Here is a 14,889-nt window from a genome sequence, read left to right on the forward strand (position 1 = left end):
GGGACCCTGGCATCTGCCCTCCAGCCTCTGAATGAGGAGGAGCAGGGAAACAACAGTCCTCAGGCCAGAGGACGGGAGACCGTTCCTAAACCACATGCACATGCCCAAACTACCATGCATGAGGCTGTTGGGACAGAGCGGAGTGCAGCACGGGTACAGCAGTCTTGAGGGTCCCCTCCTCGGCTGCTAGGCAGCATGTCGAGTCCCCATGCCCAGCCCCCACCCAGATCCCTGGGCGTCAGCAGCCTTTCTCTTTTCTTTGTGAGACAAGGTCTCCCATTGTAGTTCAGGCTGGTCCTGAACTCACTATGTAGCCCAGGCTGGCCCGAAACTCCCAGTGATCCTCCTGCTTCAGCCTCCCAAGGGCCAGAATCACAGCCGTATGAAACCACCTTTCTCATTTTTGTGTTTAAGTACAATGTACATAAAATAAAATTCATCTAGTGTTAATTCTGGGGTGAGACAGCTACCCATACAGCTGGGTAACCGTATTCATGTCAAGAAATCCTTCTTTCAAGCCCCACAGGTGACTCCCACGAGGAGTCAGCGTGGGACACAAGCTCCACAAGTCTCCTCCCCTGCAAGGCCAGGAGGACCCTGGGGTGTGGGTGCAGGAAGCGCTCGGAGCACCCCTGTAAGAGCACCAGCAAGAGGGCAGGGCCGGCCCTCCCAGGGCCCAAACCCACTTCCTACTTTATGTCCGCCGCCTCCAAGCGGAGCCTGGCAGGGGCTGGGCCTCCCCGGCTCCCTCCCCTCTGCCTCCTGCACACGAAGGTCGGTCGGGTGCCCCGGCCTGGGTGTTTCCTGCCGACAGGATGGAGGACCATGAAGGCCCCGAGTGCGGCAAGCCCGACTTCGTGCTCTTGGACCAGGTGACCATGGAGGACTTCATGAGGAACCTGCAGCTCAGGTAGGCTGGGCCAGGGCGCCAGGCTCCCCCTTCCTCCATCTACTCCTCACAGACCCAGGGAACCAGGCATGGCACATGGGTCCCGTTGTCATCGTCATCAGGGAAGGGGCAGCAGCACCTGCTCACCCACCTCAAGGGCTGATGGAGTACCCAAAGCATGGACGAAATGGCTGCAGGAAAGTGACTGCCCCTGTGACTGCCCTGGGGTCACCCCGTCCTTCCTGTGGCAGACCAGAGTGGGACCACCCGGGGCTGTGCACCCAAACCCTGCTGGAGACATAAAGGGACCCATGATACTCTCATGTGGGGCTGCCCGGGACCCAAGGGCCTAGGTCCCAGACTGAGACAGAGCCCTGGCTCTGGGGGGCCTGAGGGTTGCAGGATATGGCAGTAGAAGTGACGCTGGAGCTCACAGTCCCACTGAGGAAAGCAGAGGGCAGGCAGGAAGGAAGGAGCCCGGGCACTGGGGCTTCAGCAGCCAGGTGTGCTGGGGACCTCCCTGGGGACAGCTGAGGGACCAAGAGCCCAGGATAGAGCAGCCAGGAAACAGCTCGGCATGTTTTGTTTTTGTGGTTTTGAGACAGGGTCTCGTTATGTAGCCCAGGCTGGCCTCCAATTTATGGCGATCCTCCTGCCTCAGCCTCCTAAGTGCTGGGATTACAGGCCTGTGCTGCCATGCCTGGCTCACTGAGCTTTGTGTGGACCATTCCCCCTCGCTCTCACACTAGTGAGAAGGCCGCGTCATCTCCACTAAGCTCGGAGAGGACCATGACCCGCTGTGAGCCACACAACTCACAGGAGGGCAAAAGCCTCATCAGAGGCAGCAGAGGAAGAGGAACCAGGACGGGACGGGCTGGCTGGGAAGGGCGGGTCCCACAGCCCAGGGACCTGGGGCGGGTGACAGAAAGCCAGGGAGGCAGTCAGCCTCCCACGATCTGTGAAGGGATGGAGGGGGAAGTCTGAGGAGGCGCAGGCAGTGGGCCAGGACCCAGGCGGGATGGCAGGGTGGCTCAGTCACTCCCACCCTCCCTGCAGCTGGGTGGGGCAGGGCGGGTCCCCTTCCGTCCCAGTTCCCGCCCAGGCCTCCAAACAGGAAGCAGCCCGCGTCACCACCTCTGCACCGAGCCCCTCTCCCGACACCGTCACCCACTGTGTGCCTTGCCCCAGTACCCCCTCTGGGCCATGGGTGGTCCCGATTGCTGGCCCCTCAGAATCCCCAGAGAGCGGCGTGGACCCCAACTCCATGCTTGGCAGAGATAGCTCTGAGGTGGCACTGGGGAGACCCTTCCCCCTTCTGCCCCCGCCTTTCTTGGGGGGCACCTCCCCTCCAAGGGTCCCCCACGCCCTGGGGCACTGAGGTGTCACCCCCTGTGCCCAGGTTCGAGAAGGGCCTCATCTACACATACATCGGCGAGGTGCTGGTGTCCGTGAACCCCTACAAGCAGCTGCCCCTGTATGGGCCAGAGGCCGTTGCCCGGTACCAGGGCCGAGAGCTCTATGAGCGGCCGCCCCACCTCTATGCCCTGGCCAACGCCGCCTACAGGGCCATGAAGCGTAGCTCCAGGGACACCTGCATCGTCATCTCAGGTGCCTGTGCCCGAGGGCTGGGTTTGGAGGAGGGTGCAGGCGGGCCAGGGGCAGAGCTAAAGGGGCTCGGCCTCCCAGATTACCCAGTCTCCTTCTCCCACCCTCCTGCCAGGGGAGAGCGGGGCGGGGAAGACGGAAGCCAGCAAGCACATCATGCAGTACATCGCAGCTGTCACCAACCCCAGCCAGAGGGCCGAGGTGGAGAGGTGAGTGCCAGCCTGAGAGCCCGGGAGGTGGAGGCCCCAGGGGGACATGCGAGGACCCCTCAGATGAGGCGAGACAGGACCAAGGGAGGAGGCAGCACTGCAGAGAGGTGGGACCAGGGAGGGGCAGAATAAGCCTGCAATAGCCAGGTGAGGTAGTGCACACCTGTAATCCCAGCACTCGGGAGGCCTAGGCAGGAGGATCACCAGGAGTTCTTTGCTGGAACTGAGCCCCTCTGTCCCCAGGGTGAAGGACGTGCTGCTCAAATCCACCTGCGTGCTGGAGGCCTTCGGCAACGCCCGCACCAACCGGAACCACAACTCCAGCCGCTTCGGCAAGTACATGGACATCAACTTTGACTTCAAGGGGGACCCGGTCGGAGGACACATCCACAGCTACCTGCTGGAAAAGGTGGGCGGGGCTGAGAGCCGGGCTGGACACTGCACCAGGAAAGCTGGACTGTCTCTGGGGCCCCTTTCTGGGCTCCCGTGTCCCCTTAGGCACTCAGACAGCCTCTCTCCCCAGTCCAGGGTGCTCAAGCAGCACGTGGGTGAAAGGAACTTCCACGCCTTCTACCAGGTGAGCTGGGGTGGTGTGGAAAAGGGGTGAGGGGATGACAGGAGGGGAGGGGTCCACCTTCCATGGCCCCTCAACATGCCAATCTTTCTGGGCGTGGTGGTGCGCGCCTGTCATCCCAGGACTCTAGAGGCTGAGGCAGGAAGACTGCAAGTATGAGCCCCGCCAGGGCAATTTAGCAACTTAGTTAGACCCTGTCTCAAAACTTTAAAACATGTTTTTAAAGGGGAGAATGGTGGTTGGGGATGCAGTCCAGTGCAAAGGCCCTGGGTTCTACCCTCGGTATCGAAAAAACAAAACAAACATACAGTCTCCTCACCTACTCTACCTGTCCTCAACCATCACCTTCACCCCACACACGGAGAGGGGGGGTTCTGCATGGGAACCAAGGCAGCCTGGGAATAGGAGGCTCCCTGGGACACTGAGATGGCACTGCCTGGCACACAGGACATGCCCGCACCGTGCCACACCTTGGGGCCGAGAGGCCTGACAAAGCCACCTGTCTCCTCCAGCTGCTCAGGGGCTGTGAGGACCAGGAGCTGCAGGGCCTGCACCTGGAGAGAAACCCGGCCCTGTACAATTTCACGCGCCAGGGAGCTGGGCTCAGCTCGGGGGCCCAGAACGTGAGTGGGAGGGGCTCTGTTGGGCTGGGGCCCATGTTCTGAGAGAGGGGAGCAGGAGGAGGGCTCGGGACCCCGGAGGGCAGGCCCTGGGCCCGTGCTGGCCTGAGTGGTGAAATCCTGCTCCCCCAGGCCTTGGAGAGCGACGAGAACAGCCACCGGGCAGTGACGGAAGCCATGAGGGTCATCGGGTTCCAGCCCGAGGAGGTGGCGACAGTGCACCGCATCCTGGCCGCCATACTGCACCTGGTGAGCCTGGCTGAGGGCCGGGGGTCCCCCTTCCTTCCCATCCACGGAGCCTGCACTCTTGTTCACGTCCCTCATCCCCAGGGAAACATCGAATTTGTGGAGACAGAGGACCATGGGCTGAGGAAGGGCGGCCTGGGGGTGGCCGAGGAGGCACTGGTGGACCATGTGGCCGAGCTGACAGCCACCCCCCGGGACCTCGTGCTCCGCTCCCTGCTGGCTCGCACCGTGGCCTCGGGAGGCCATGACCTGATCGAGAAGGGCCACACTGTGGCCGAGGCCAGCTACGCCCGGGACGCCTGTGCCAAGGTACCGAGGGGCGGCTGGAAAGGGGAGGCCCGGTGCCCTCTGCAGGGCCAGACAGGGCAGCAAGCAGGCATGCTGTGCCCCCAGGCTGTGTACCAGCGGCTGTTCGAGTGGGTGGTAGACAGGATCAATGGCATAATGGAAGCCCGGGGCCGCGACCCTCGGCAGGACGGCAAGGACACAGTCATCGGTGTGCTGGACATCTATGGCTTCGAGGTGTTCCCTGTCAATAGGTGGGCAGCCCAGCCATGCACATCCCCTTCTGACCCCCACCACTGTGGCTACCATGGTTGCAGGGAGCTAGGCTGGGGCTGGGAGACGGGAACTTCCGGAACCTGCGGAAGGCTCATGCCCTGGACCAGGGATGCCCTGGGAAACCAACATTTTGGGGCTCACTTCTCCTGGCCATGCCCATCCCAGAATGTGCACACACAGGTGGGGTGGCCTAGGAGGGGTTGGGGGTGCGTAACCCACAGTGAGGCCACGTAGGGTCCTGGTACCAGCGGGGGAGGAGGAACGGGAGCCCCACAAAGCCCCACGCTCCTCCCCAGCTTCGAGCAGTTCTGCATCAACTACTGCAACGAGAAGCTGCAGCAGCTCTTCATCCAGCTCATCCTGAAGCAAGAGCAGGAGGAGTACGAGCGTGAGGGCATCACCTGGCAGAGCGTGAGGGCCGGGCACCGCGGTGCAGCCTGGGCCGGGGTGCAGGGGCGGCGGGGAGGATCGGGCCTTGGGAGCTCCCTGCCGGCTTCCCTGCCAGGTGGAGTACTTCAACAACGCCACCATAGTGGAGCTGGTAGAGCGGCCCCACCGGGGCATCCTGGCTGTGCTGGACGAGGCCTGCAGCGCCGCGGGCACCATCACTGACCGCATCTTCCTGCAGACGCTGGACACGCACCACCGCCACCACCCACACTACTCCAGCCGCCAGGTGCCCTGGGCGTCCCAGCGGGCAGAGATGGTGGCACACACCCAGAGAGGGCCACCGTGAACACTGTGGCAGCCTCCTCCATCCAGGCAGGGTGGCCGTGGGCCCTCAGTGCCCCTTCTGTCCCACAGCTCTGCCCCACTGACAAGACCATGGAGTTTGGCCGTGACTTCCGGATCAAGCACTACGCAGGCGATGTCACGTAAGGCCCCTGGGGGACAGGATCCCCTGCGTGTGTCCCTGAGAACAGCCAGGACCCCTTCCATGGAAGACTCTGAAATGTGATCTTCACTCAGCACAGGAACAGGGCAGGATGTGTTTTTAGTTTTGTTTGCAGTTCTCAGGGTTGAACCCAGGGATTTTGCACTGAGCTACATCCCCAGATTAAAAAAAAATTTTTTTTTGAGACAGAGCCTCACTAAGTCACTAAGTTGCCCAGCTTGATCACATTTGTGATCCTCCTGCCTCAGCCTCCCAGAGTGCTGGGATGTAGGCATGCACCACCGTGCCTGGCAGGACTCGGGTTCTGAGGACAGCAGTTCACACCTCTGGCTGCGTTCTGAGCATCCTTTAAAGAAGCCCCGGCGCTGCAGGGCTGGAGGTGCGGGAGGCCTGGATCCTGCAACTCCAACAAGCTCCCCTGCCGCCTTGCTGTGGCCCTCAGGCTCCTATAAAAAGTGGGGATTGTCCTGGTGATTATTAATTTGCCTGCCTCTCACCCAGCCCGAGGGATCTGAGGTGACTCACGAGGTCCAAGTGTCTATCCTGCGCTTCCCAGGGACAGGAAATAGAGGACGGCAGTCACCCACGCCCAGCCTGCACAGGGGCTGCGGGCAGAGCCAGGACTCGGCAGTGCGCCCTCTAGTGGTCCACGGAGGTCATAATACTGAGGCACTCATGCCCCAAGACTAAACAGATTTAAGACTTTTGTGCCTGGTCGTAATTACAGCTGCTGATACTTACATAATCACAGTAGGTCCTGTTCAAGTATCTGATGTCCAGCGAGGCACAGAGAGGTTGGGCGGCTTGACCAAGGTCACACAGCGTCCACCAGGTAGAGGTGTGATTCAGGGCTGGGACAAATGGCTGGGACAAGGAGTCTGGCCGCTGAATTCGTCGTCCAGTAGAAAAACTTCTGAAGGACAGTCTTAGATGATGAAAGAGAATGCAGTTGTGAGGAGAGAGAGAAGCGCCCAGGGCAGCCTGGCCTGAGGAAAGAGACGGGAGGAGTGGGAGTCCCCGGGCCCTGTCCCCTCAGCACGCTGGCCTGGCAGGTACTCGGTGGAGGGCTTCATCGACAAGAACCGAGACTTCCTCTTCCAGGACTTCAAGCGGCTGCTGTACAACAGGTGAGCGTGGCCGCCGGGTGTGCGGGGCAGGGGGCGGCCGAGCTCCACGCTGGGCAGTGGGCACCAGCCCGTGACTGTGTCCGCAGCTCAGACCCCACCTTGAGGGCCATGTGGCCGGACGGGCAGCAGGACATCACGGAGGTGACCAAACGGCCCCTGACGGCGGGCACGATCTTCAAGAACTCCATGGTGGCCCTGGTGGAGAATTTGGCCTCCAAGGTACCCAGCCCCCCACCCTGCACCTGTCAGAGCCTGCTCTGTGCCAGGTGTGCCCGAGCCGAGTCTGCCATGCAGAAATCAGACGTGGGGCTCCGGGCCAGGCTTGGTAGAGCACAGAGATGCCTGTGGGATTTGAACCCAGGCCTCCCCTCGTCCTACTGCCTCTTGGGCAGGAGGGGCTGGGAGACCCTACCAGGGGCCTGAGGCCATCGAGACAGGAAACTGACACTAGTTTTCTTGGGGACCAGGCCCAAAATCCAAAGAAGGTGAAGGTACAGCTGGTGTAGAGCAGCCAGAGACAGCAGCCCCCTCAAAGGAGAGAGGAAGGGGTGGGGCTAGTCCTTTCCCCGCCCCTTTCCCTGCCCCCCTGCTCAGACCCCCGCCCCCTGGCCCTAGTCCCGCCCCCTGGCTAGACCTGCAGGGCCCTGCTCTGCTGTGATTTCCCCAACACTTCTAGCTTGGGCTCTTGGTTCTCAGGGACGCTTTTGCCTGGGGTGGAACACAGTGGCCACTGGCTGGACCCCCTACGTCCCCTGTCCCTGCAGGAGCCCTTCTATGTCCGCTGCATCAAGCCTAACGAGGACAAGGTGCCTGGGATGCTGGATGAGAACCACTGTCGCCACCAGGTGGCGTACCTGGGGCTCCTGGAGAACGTGCGGGTGCGCAGGGCCGGCTTCGCTTCCCGCCAGCCCTACTCAAGATTCCTGCTCAGGTACAGGCCCTGGCGTGGCACCTTCTGGGCCTGGCACAATGCTATGCGGGAGATGTGGGCCTGGACATGCACGTGGGGGGCAGGCGCGGGGACACGTGTGACAGGTGTGAGACTTCAGCCCCAGGACCCCCTCTCGGCACCCCTCCCTGGGCCAGGTTCCCACCACCCTGTCCTGTGGTCACAGGTACAAGATGACCTGTGAATACACCTGGCCCAACCACCTGCTGGGCTCCGACAGGGCGGCCGTGGGTGCCCTCCTGGAGCAGCACGGGCTCCAGGGCGACGTGGCCTTCGGCCACAGCAAACTGTTCATCCACTCTCCCCGCACACTGGTCACTCTGGAGCAGAGCCGGGCCCGCCTCATCCCCATCATCGTGCTGCTGCTGCAGAAGGTGCGGGCAGAGGACACCTGGTGCAGGGAGGGGTGTCCATGGGGCACCCCATCAGCTCTGATGGTGTCCCCGAATCAGGGTCCTATGCTGTGGGGACGGTGTATTACTCAAGTCTGCCTTGTGGGGTGTCCAGTCCAGCCACATTCTGGAGGTGTCCCACTGGTTTGGGGTCTCCCCAGAATTATAGGTGTCCTCACAGTTCAGAAACCACCTCCATCTGGCCCCACCTCTCTTCCCACACCAGCTCTCTTCCTGGGGGACCTGGAGCCCCGCAGTGCCACACCCCAGCTTTCCAAGCCCGCCACAGGCGGCTGCTCCTCCCTGACTCTACAAGGCCTTGTGCAGGGCTGGACAGGTCCAGCTGGCCCCATGCCCACGCCTCCCTGGAGACACTTAGGGCCAGGGCTGGGTTGGGGGACAGGGCCAGCTGGGCCTGACTACGTCCCATCCTGCCGGGCCACCCAGGCATGGCGGGGCACCCTGGCCAGGTGGCACTGCCGGCGACTGCGGGCCGTCTACACCATCATGCGCTGGTTCCGGAGGCACAAGGTCCGTGCACACCTGGCCGAGCTGCAGCTGCGGTTCCAGGATGCACGGCAGCCCCCACTCTATGGCCGAGATCTTGAGTGGCCACCACCCCCTGCCGTGCTGCAGCCCTTCCAGGACACCTGCAGGGCACTCTTCTGCAGGTAGGCCCTCTGCCCGGCACACACTAACCCTGCTCCCACTGCTTCCGATCAGGGCACTGAAGGATGAGTAGAAGTTCTCCAAGAGGATGGGCACAGAGCAAGGATGCTCAGAGTGGGAGGGTCTGGGGCCACCTCCCGGGGACAAACATCAGGTGCAAGGGCCGGAGACCAAAAAGGCTGAGCGAGGTCAGGGCCCAAAGGGCAGCCAGCCCGGATGGGGACAGGCTCTATCCTCTGACCCGCCCTCCCCAGGTGGCGGGCCCGGCAGCTGGTGAAGAACATCCCACCCTCAGACATGGCTCAGATCAAGGCCAAGGTGGCGGCCATGGGGGCCCTGCAGGGGCTGCGCCAGGACTGGGGCTGCCAGCGGGCCTGGACCCGGGACTACCTGTCCTCCGTGAGTGCAGCACAGGCTGGGGCCATGGGGGGACGGTGCCTCATCTCCCAGCCTGTGTTGTCTCCCTAAGGCTCCCCTGAGGGTTCAGGGTCTCCCTAACCCAGGCTCTCTCCAGAGCTGCACAGAGAGGGCTCAGGCCAGCCGGGCAGAGGGACAGCAGTGTCCTCGATGTCCCTGAATGTCACACAAGAGGACTCCGTGCCCTTGGCCCTCACGGAGCCCATCGCTGCCCAGCTCATGGGCATGGCCGTGACTCAGTTTCCCAAGGTGAAAGGTAGCGGTGGTGACCTGCTGCCATCAGTCGACTATGACCCTAGACCCAGGCAGCCCGGCCTCCTTCTGTCCTCAGGGCACCGAGAACCCCGCAGCCTCGGGCCTGTTCGCTGAGCGGCTGAAGACACTGCGGGATAAGGACGGCTTTGGGGCTGTGCTCTTTTCCAGTCACGTCCGCAAGGTTAGGGCCTGGTCTGGGATTCCGGCGCGGGGGGCACGGGTCAGGGGTGATCGGAGAGACCCGAGAAGCCCCCAGCCAGGCCAGCTGCTAGGCCCAGCCAGGAGGGAGGGCACCCAAGGCGGGGTGCGCAGTGGGCAGGGCCCCTCCAGCCTGGGCCTTCACCCCTCCCACAGGTGAACCGCTTCCGCAAGAGTCGGGACCGGGCCCTTCTGCTCACAGACCGGCACCTCTACAAGCTGGACCCTGGGCGGCAGTACCGGGTGATGCGGTCCGTGGCCCTGGACGTGGTGAGCTCCAGGGAGGGGCCTCGAGCTGGCAGAGCTCCCTCAGTCTCTTCACTCCCCGCTAACACCTGGACACCAGCAGACCCTCTGCAAAGCCTGCTCTGGCTTCTGCTGCCCATGGGGTGCAGGGTCTGGGCCCCCACCCCACTGGCACAGCTACTATGCCCCCCCCGGCAAATGACCCCTCTCTCTGCCAGCACCTGTCTGGTTCGGGGTCTGCGGTCTGGGCCTGCTGGACCATACCAGAGCCCGACATCCCCCACCACCTCCTGAGGGACCTTGTTCCCACTCCACCTGGCTTGTGGCCTCCTTGCTCCTGTAATTCTCCTTCCTAATAGAGCAAGAAGCAGTTTGGGCAGGGTCTCCCCCACTTTGGGGTCCTGTGACTGTCAGAATAGAAGGGCCATTTCCAGGGCCCATCAGAGGCAGTAGCCAAGCACCGGTGTGGCTACTGAGGCATGATTAATGTGAAAGAAAACTCAAAACTCAGCTCCTCAGCTGGACATGCTGGTGCTCACCTCTATTCCCAGCCCTCTGGAGTCTGAGGCAGGAGGATCACAAGTTTGAGGTCAGCCTGGCAACTTACCAAGACTCTGTCTAAAAAAAAAAAAAAAGTGTGTGGAGGAGAGCCTGGGGATGTAGCTCAGTGTGAAGGCCCTGGGTTCAAGCTCCAGGTCTCCAGGTCTGCAAAAATCAGACACAAAAATCACCTCAGCTCCTCAGTAGCACAAACAAGTGCTGCATAGCCACAGGTGAGCAATGGTGCTGTGACCAACAGAAGGATCTAGAATGTTCTGTCATGGCAGAAGCTTCTATTGCATGAGGTCCTGCCCAGCTTCCCTGATTTTCTGACAGGCTGGTCTTGACCTCACTATGTAACCCTTGCTAGGCGCAAACGTGTGGCAATCCTCTTGCCTCAGCCTCCCAAGTGCTGGGATTACAGTGGGGGCAGGGTGGGGAGAGGCTTCCTGGATGGCAGTGCAGTGTGCTGACTGCACTGTGCTCAGGTGACCGGGCTGAGTGTGACCAGTGGACGGGACCAGCTGCTGGTTCTGCACACCCGGGGCCAGGATGACCTCGTGGTGTGTCTGCACCGATCCCAGCCACCGCTGGACAACCGCATCGGGGAGCTGGTGGGTGTGCTGGCTGCACACTGTCAGGGGTGAGCCTGGCAGGTGGGGATGTGGCTTGGGGAGCCTCACCACCTACCTGGACCCCCACCTGCCTGACCCCCGCTACTCCTGCTGCAGGGAGGGACAGGCGCTAGAGGTGCGCGTCTCCGACTGCATCCCACTGAGCCAGCGCGGAGCCCGGCGCCTCGTGTCCGTGGAGCCCAGGCCGGAGCAGCTGGAGCCAGACTTCCACTGTAGCCGCGGGGCCTTCACTCTCCTCTGGCCGAGCCGCTGAGCCCCTCTGCAGCCCCTGGCCCCTGGCCCAGCCACATGGAAGCCAGCACTGGCTCCCTGCATGGAGCTCCATAGTGATTAATAAAGATGCGATGTCCATGCCCAGTGTGGCCAGGCCCTGGTATATAGGCACTGTGGGCATCTGCACCAGCACCCCTGGCCACCCACCGTGGGGTCACTGATCTGGAGGATGTGGCCTGGAGCATCCTCTGTGGGCATGGGGTCTATGGGCATGGGGTCTGCAGTCCCAGCATGGCATCCTCCCTGGGCACAGGGCCCCGGAGTCCCCGGGGTGCCCACACGGGCTGACTACGCCCCACAGGGGACCCATCCTACTGCCCCACCCATGGGGTCCTGCTCACGGCCCCCTGCTCTGGGGAAGCTGCAGCCCAGGGTCACTGAAAGCACAATGGGGCACCCACTGGGCAAGGAGCAGCCCTAGGGTGGCAGTTGTGGCACAGGGCTGGTGCCTTCGTGGCCACCGCTGTCTGTGCCAGCTGCTGCTGAGGTGTGGGAGGTGGGACTCGGTCCCCATAGGACCACTGGGACACGAGTCAGGAAGCAGAAGTGTCTGACAGCACCCAGGGTGGCGGGGCAGGGACACCCACGGCTCTCCCGGGCTCAGCTCATCCAGAGCACAATGGTGCCCTCCAGCCAGGGACACAGCGGCCTGAGCCATGTAGCCTCAACCCCCAGTGCCTCAGCTCCCTTAGTGCCTAGGCCCCTCGGCCCCCAATCTCCCCAGCCTCCCCTCCCACAGTGTTGCTGGGACCTCACAGCTTCCTGGCGCTTCCCTCCCGGGACACGGATTTGGGCGTCTGTCCCTATGCCCTCTGGCTGAGGCACACAGGTGCAAGACTCCCTGGCCACCATGTACCCAGGTGTCTGCCGGTGCTGGCAGTTGAGGCGACCTCCCCTTGTCCTCCAGAGCCACCATGGTGCCACCCCAACCCAAATCTGGAGCTTCTGAGCAATCTGGCACGTGAGCTGGGCTGGCACCTCAGAGCAATCCGATGAGAAGGGTCCCCTTCTATCGTGTGACCTTGAACTGGCCTGGACGTTAGCTGTGTCTTTTGTCCTCTGAGGAATACCTCATCAGAGTGCCTGGAAGCATCTGCTGGCTTCCATCCAAATGCCCTCCCTGGACCCCTGCCAGGGGCTGCAGACCGACACCCCTCAAAGATTTCCAGATCCTCAGGAGTCCTTAAGGTGTGTGTGTGTGTGTGTGTGTGTGTGTGTGTGTGTGTATGTAGGACAAGATTTCAGGACGGCGTAATGGAGTCCAGCCAGCCAGGGTCCACTCCCTGCCCAGTTCCAGGGTCCGCAAGGAGGAGGCCCCACTACCTGGGGTGCTGAGATGGAGCCCAGGGGCAGCTGAGATGCTAGGAGGGGAGGCCACTGATGCCTGTCCAGTGGGCACTGTCCACACACGCCACACATCACCACAGAGATTCAAGCTACACCGTGGATGACTGTTTAGAACATTGTGCTGAGTAGAATAAGCCATTCGCAGAAAGACTCCACTCACAGGAAGTTCCTAGTCAGAGTCACAGAGACAGGAAGTTAGGAGGGTGGTCATGAGGGGCAGAGGGGCAGGGGTGAGGAGTTACTGCTCAGTGGGCAGAAGAGAATCAGCTGGAACATGAAACGCTCCTGGAGAGGTGATGAATGCAAGAGAAAGTGGATGTATTTAATGCCACTGAACTATACACTTAATGCCTGAAACAGATGGGGATGGTGCTGCACACCTATAATCCCAGCACTCTGGAGGCTGAGGCAGGAGGATCGCTGTAAATTCAAGGCCAGCTTGGAGTACATATTGAGTCCCTGTCTCAAAAAACAGAACAAAAAAGTGCCTGAAATGGGGCTGGGGATGTAGCTCAGTGGCAGAGTGCTTTCGTAGAGGCCCTAACCTTGATCTCCAGCACTAACAAAACAATGTCTAATATGTGCGTAACCATGATTTTTTTTTTTTGTACCAGGGATTGAACTCGAGTCCTTGCGCTTGCATAGCAGGCGGCGAAACCACTGAGCTAAATCCCCGGCCCTAACCACAATTTTTAAAAAATGATTTATTCAAAAAGAATTTGGAGGACCAGGGATTTAGCTCAGTGGCACAGTGCCTGCCTCATAAGTGCAAGGTCCTGAGTTTGATTCCCGGTACTGAAAAAAAAAAAAAGCATTTGGTTACCCACTTTTGTGCACATGGTGGCACATGCCTAGAATTTCTGCAGTGGGGAGGCTGAGACAGGAAGATTGTGAATTCAAAGACATCTGGGGCCACATGAGTTTGAGGCCAGCTTGGACTACATAGTGAGACCCTGATTCTAAATAAATAAATTTAAACAATTATAAAAAAACAAAAACCCTACGAATTTCACCCAACTGTGAATGTGCTGGCCCAGAGCCTCAGGTGGAAGGAAGAAGGTGTTCTCACTTCACCTGAGGCTGCTGCCAAGCATGGGTTCTTCGGCTGCATTGGGGTAGAAATCACAAATTGGCACGGGGTGGTTCTCCCAGCGGCCTCGGCCCTGAGCTGCAAGCTCTGGGCCACGATGCCACTCACTGATGCCAGCTGGCACTGCACCCTGTCCAGCTGCTCACTGGCCCCCGCCGCCCCTGAATGACCTCCTATGACCCTGATCTCTGCTGGGTGCTGCTCACTGGAGCTTGTCAGGGATGACAGCCCTAGTGTTTACAGCTGTGCTTTTCTAAACACTTTTCTGTCCACATTACTTAGGATAAGAACCCTAAGTAGATTTACAGCACCTCCTGAGCTCAAACTACCCAAGAAATAAATCACAAGCAGCTTTTCAGGGCGTCAAAGTGAGGCTGATTTGGAACAGGAGCCGGGCCACAGCCCAGCAACAGAGAGGGCCACAGAGAGGCCCTGGAGACCAACAGAGCTGAGGAGGAGGCTGCTTATATGGCACCAGCCGGTCTGTGATTGGCCCACATTTGAAGCTGCTGATGACTCCAAATCCAAAGTAAATTTGGTTTTTGTTTTGTTTTTTTGGAACCAGGGATCGAACTCTGATCCTTGCACTTGCAAGGCAGGTGGCGGAACCACTGAGCTAAATCCCCAGCCTGATGACTCCAAAGCCAATCCTGTCAATTGGTCCACATTGCCTTAACCCTAAGCCTTTTGAATCCAGCGTGCTGATTGGCCCAAACTCAATTCTATCACTTGGTTCAAATTCAACCCAGCTGTGGGTCAGGGCAGACACCTCCTGGAGGGCCACAGTGGTCTGAGACAGCCCTTGTGTTTCCATGGTAAGCAGCACAGAGGGGCCAAAACCAGGGGCTCTCTGGGAGGCCTTGCTATGTTCATCCTGGCTACTGGAGCCTGAGGAGGTCGGATGATAACCTCCGGATCCCTCCCCAACCTCTGCCAAAGGGGAGCAGAGGGGTGAGGGGAGGGCCATGACAACTGTCAGACAGGCAGGGCAGCGCCTCTGTCTCAAGGCCAGGCCTCCTTGCTGTGCTGGCCAAGTGACTCAGGTGGCAGAGGGCCAGCTCCTCCCTGCCAGGCAGAGTTGCTAAGCCAGGATCAGCTGTGGGGTGGACAGTCCACAGGGCCAGGGCAAGGGCCAGCTCGCCAGGTGCCATA

General features: G+C 60.7%; 1 protein-coding gene across 2 annotated transcripts; it reads left to right on the forward strand.

Moving 5' to 3' along the window:
- The first annotated feature begins 684 nt into the window (after window positions 1-684).
- Myo1g (myosin IG) lies at window positions 685-11,378 on the forward strand. Of its 2 annotated transcripts, none has more exons than XM_004839894.4 (22): window positions 685-910; window positions 2,289-2,497; window positions 2,610-2,703; window positions 2,947-3,112; window positions 3,227-3,280; window positions 3,790-3,900; window positions 4,030-4,146; window positions 4,228-4,452; window positions 4,537-4,682; window positions 5,001-5,115; window positions 5,210-5,380; window positions 5,509-5,579; window positions 6,652-6,726; window positions 6,813-6,945; window positions 7,491-7,657; window positions 7,842-8,049; window positions 8,515-8,738; window positions 8,991-9,135; window positions 9,485-9,589; window positions 9,763-9,876; window positions 10,881-11,035; window positions 11,124-11,378. In XM_004839894.4, exons 1-22 carry the CDS (start codon window positions 816-818, stop codon window positions 11,278-11,280), a joined length of 3,057 nt encoding a protein of 1,018 aa, XP_004839951.1. In that variant the 5' UTR covers window positions 685-815; the 3' UTR covers window positions 11,281-11,378. The 2 variants fall into 2 exon arrangements, with proteins under 2 accessions (XP_004839951.1, XP_087052239.1); XM_087196113.1 differs by having other exon boundaries at window positions 703-910; window positions 10,881-11,006.
- Window positions 11,379-14,889: the final 3,511 nt, after the last annotated feature.

The sequence above is a fragment of the Heterocephalus glaber genome, unplaced genomic scaffold, assembly GCF_053883595.1.
Source record: "Heterocephalus glaber isolate CG9 unplaced genomic scaffold, H.glaber_assembly_v1.0 deba00001610, whole genome shotgun sequence".
In the NCBI taxonomy this organism is placed as follows: domain Eukaryota; kingdom Metazoa; phylum Chordata; class Mammalia; order Rodentia; family Bathyergidae; genus Heterocephalus; species Heterocephalus glaber.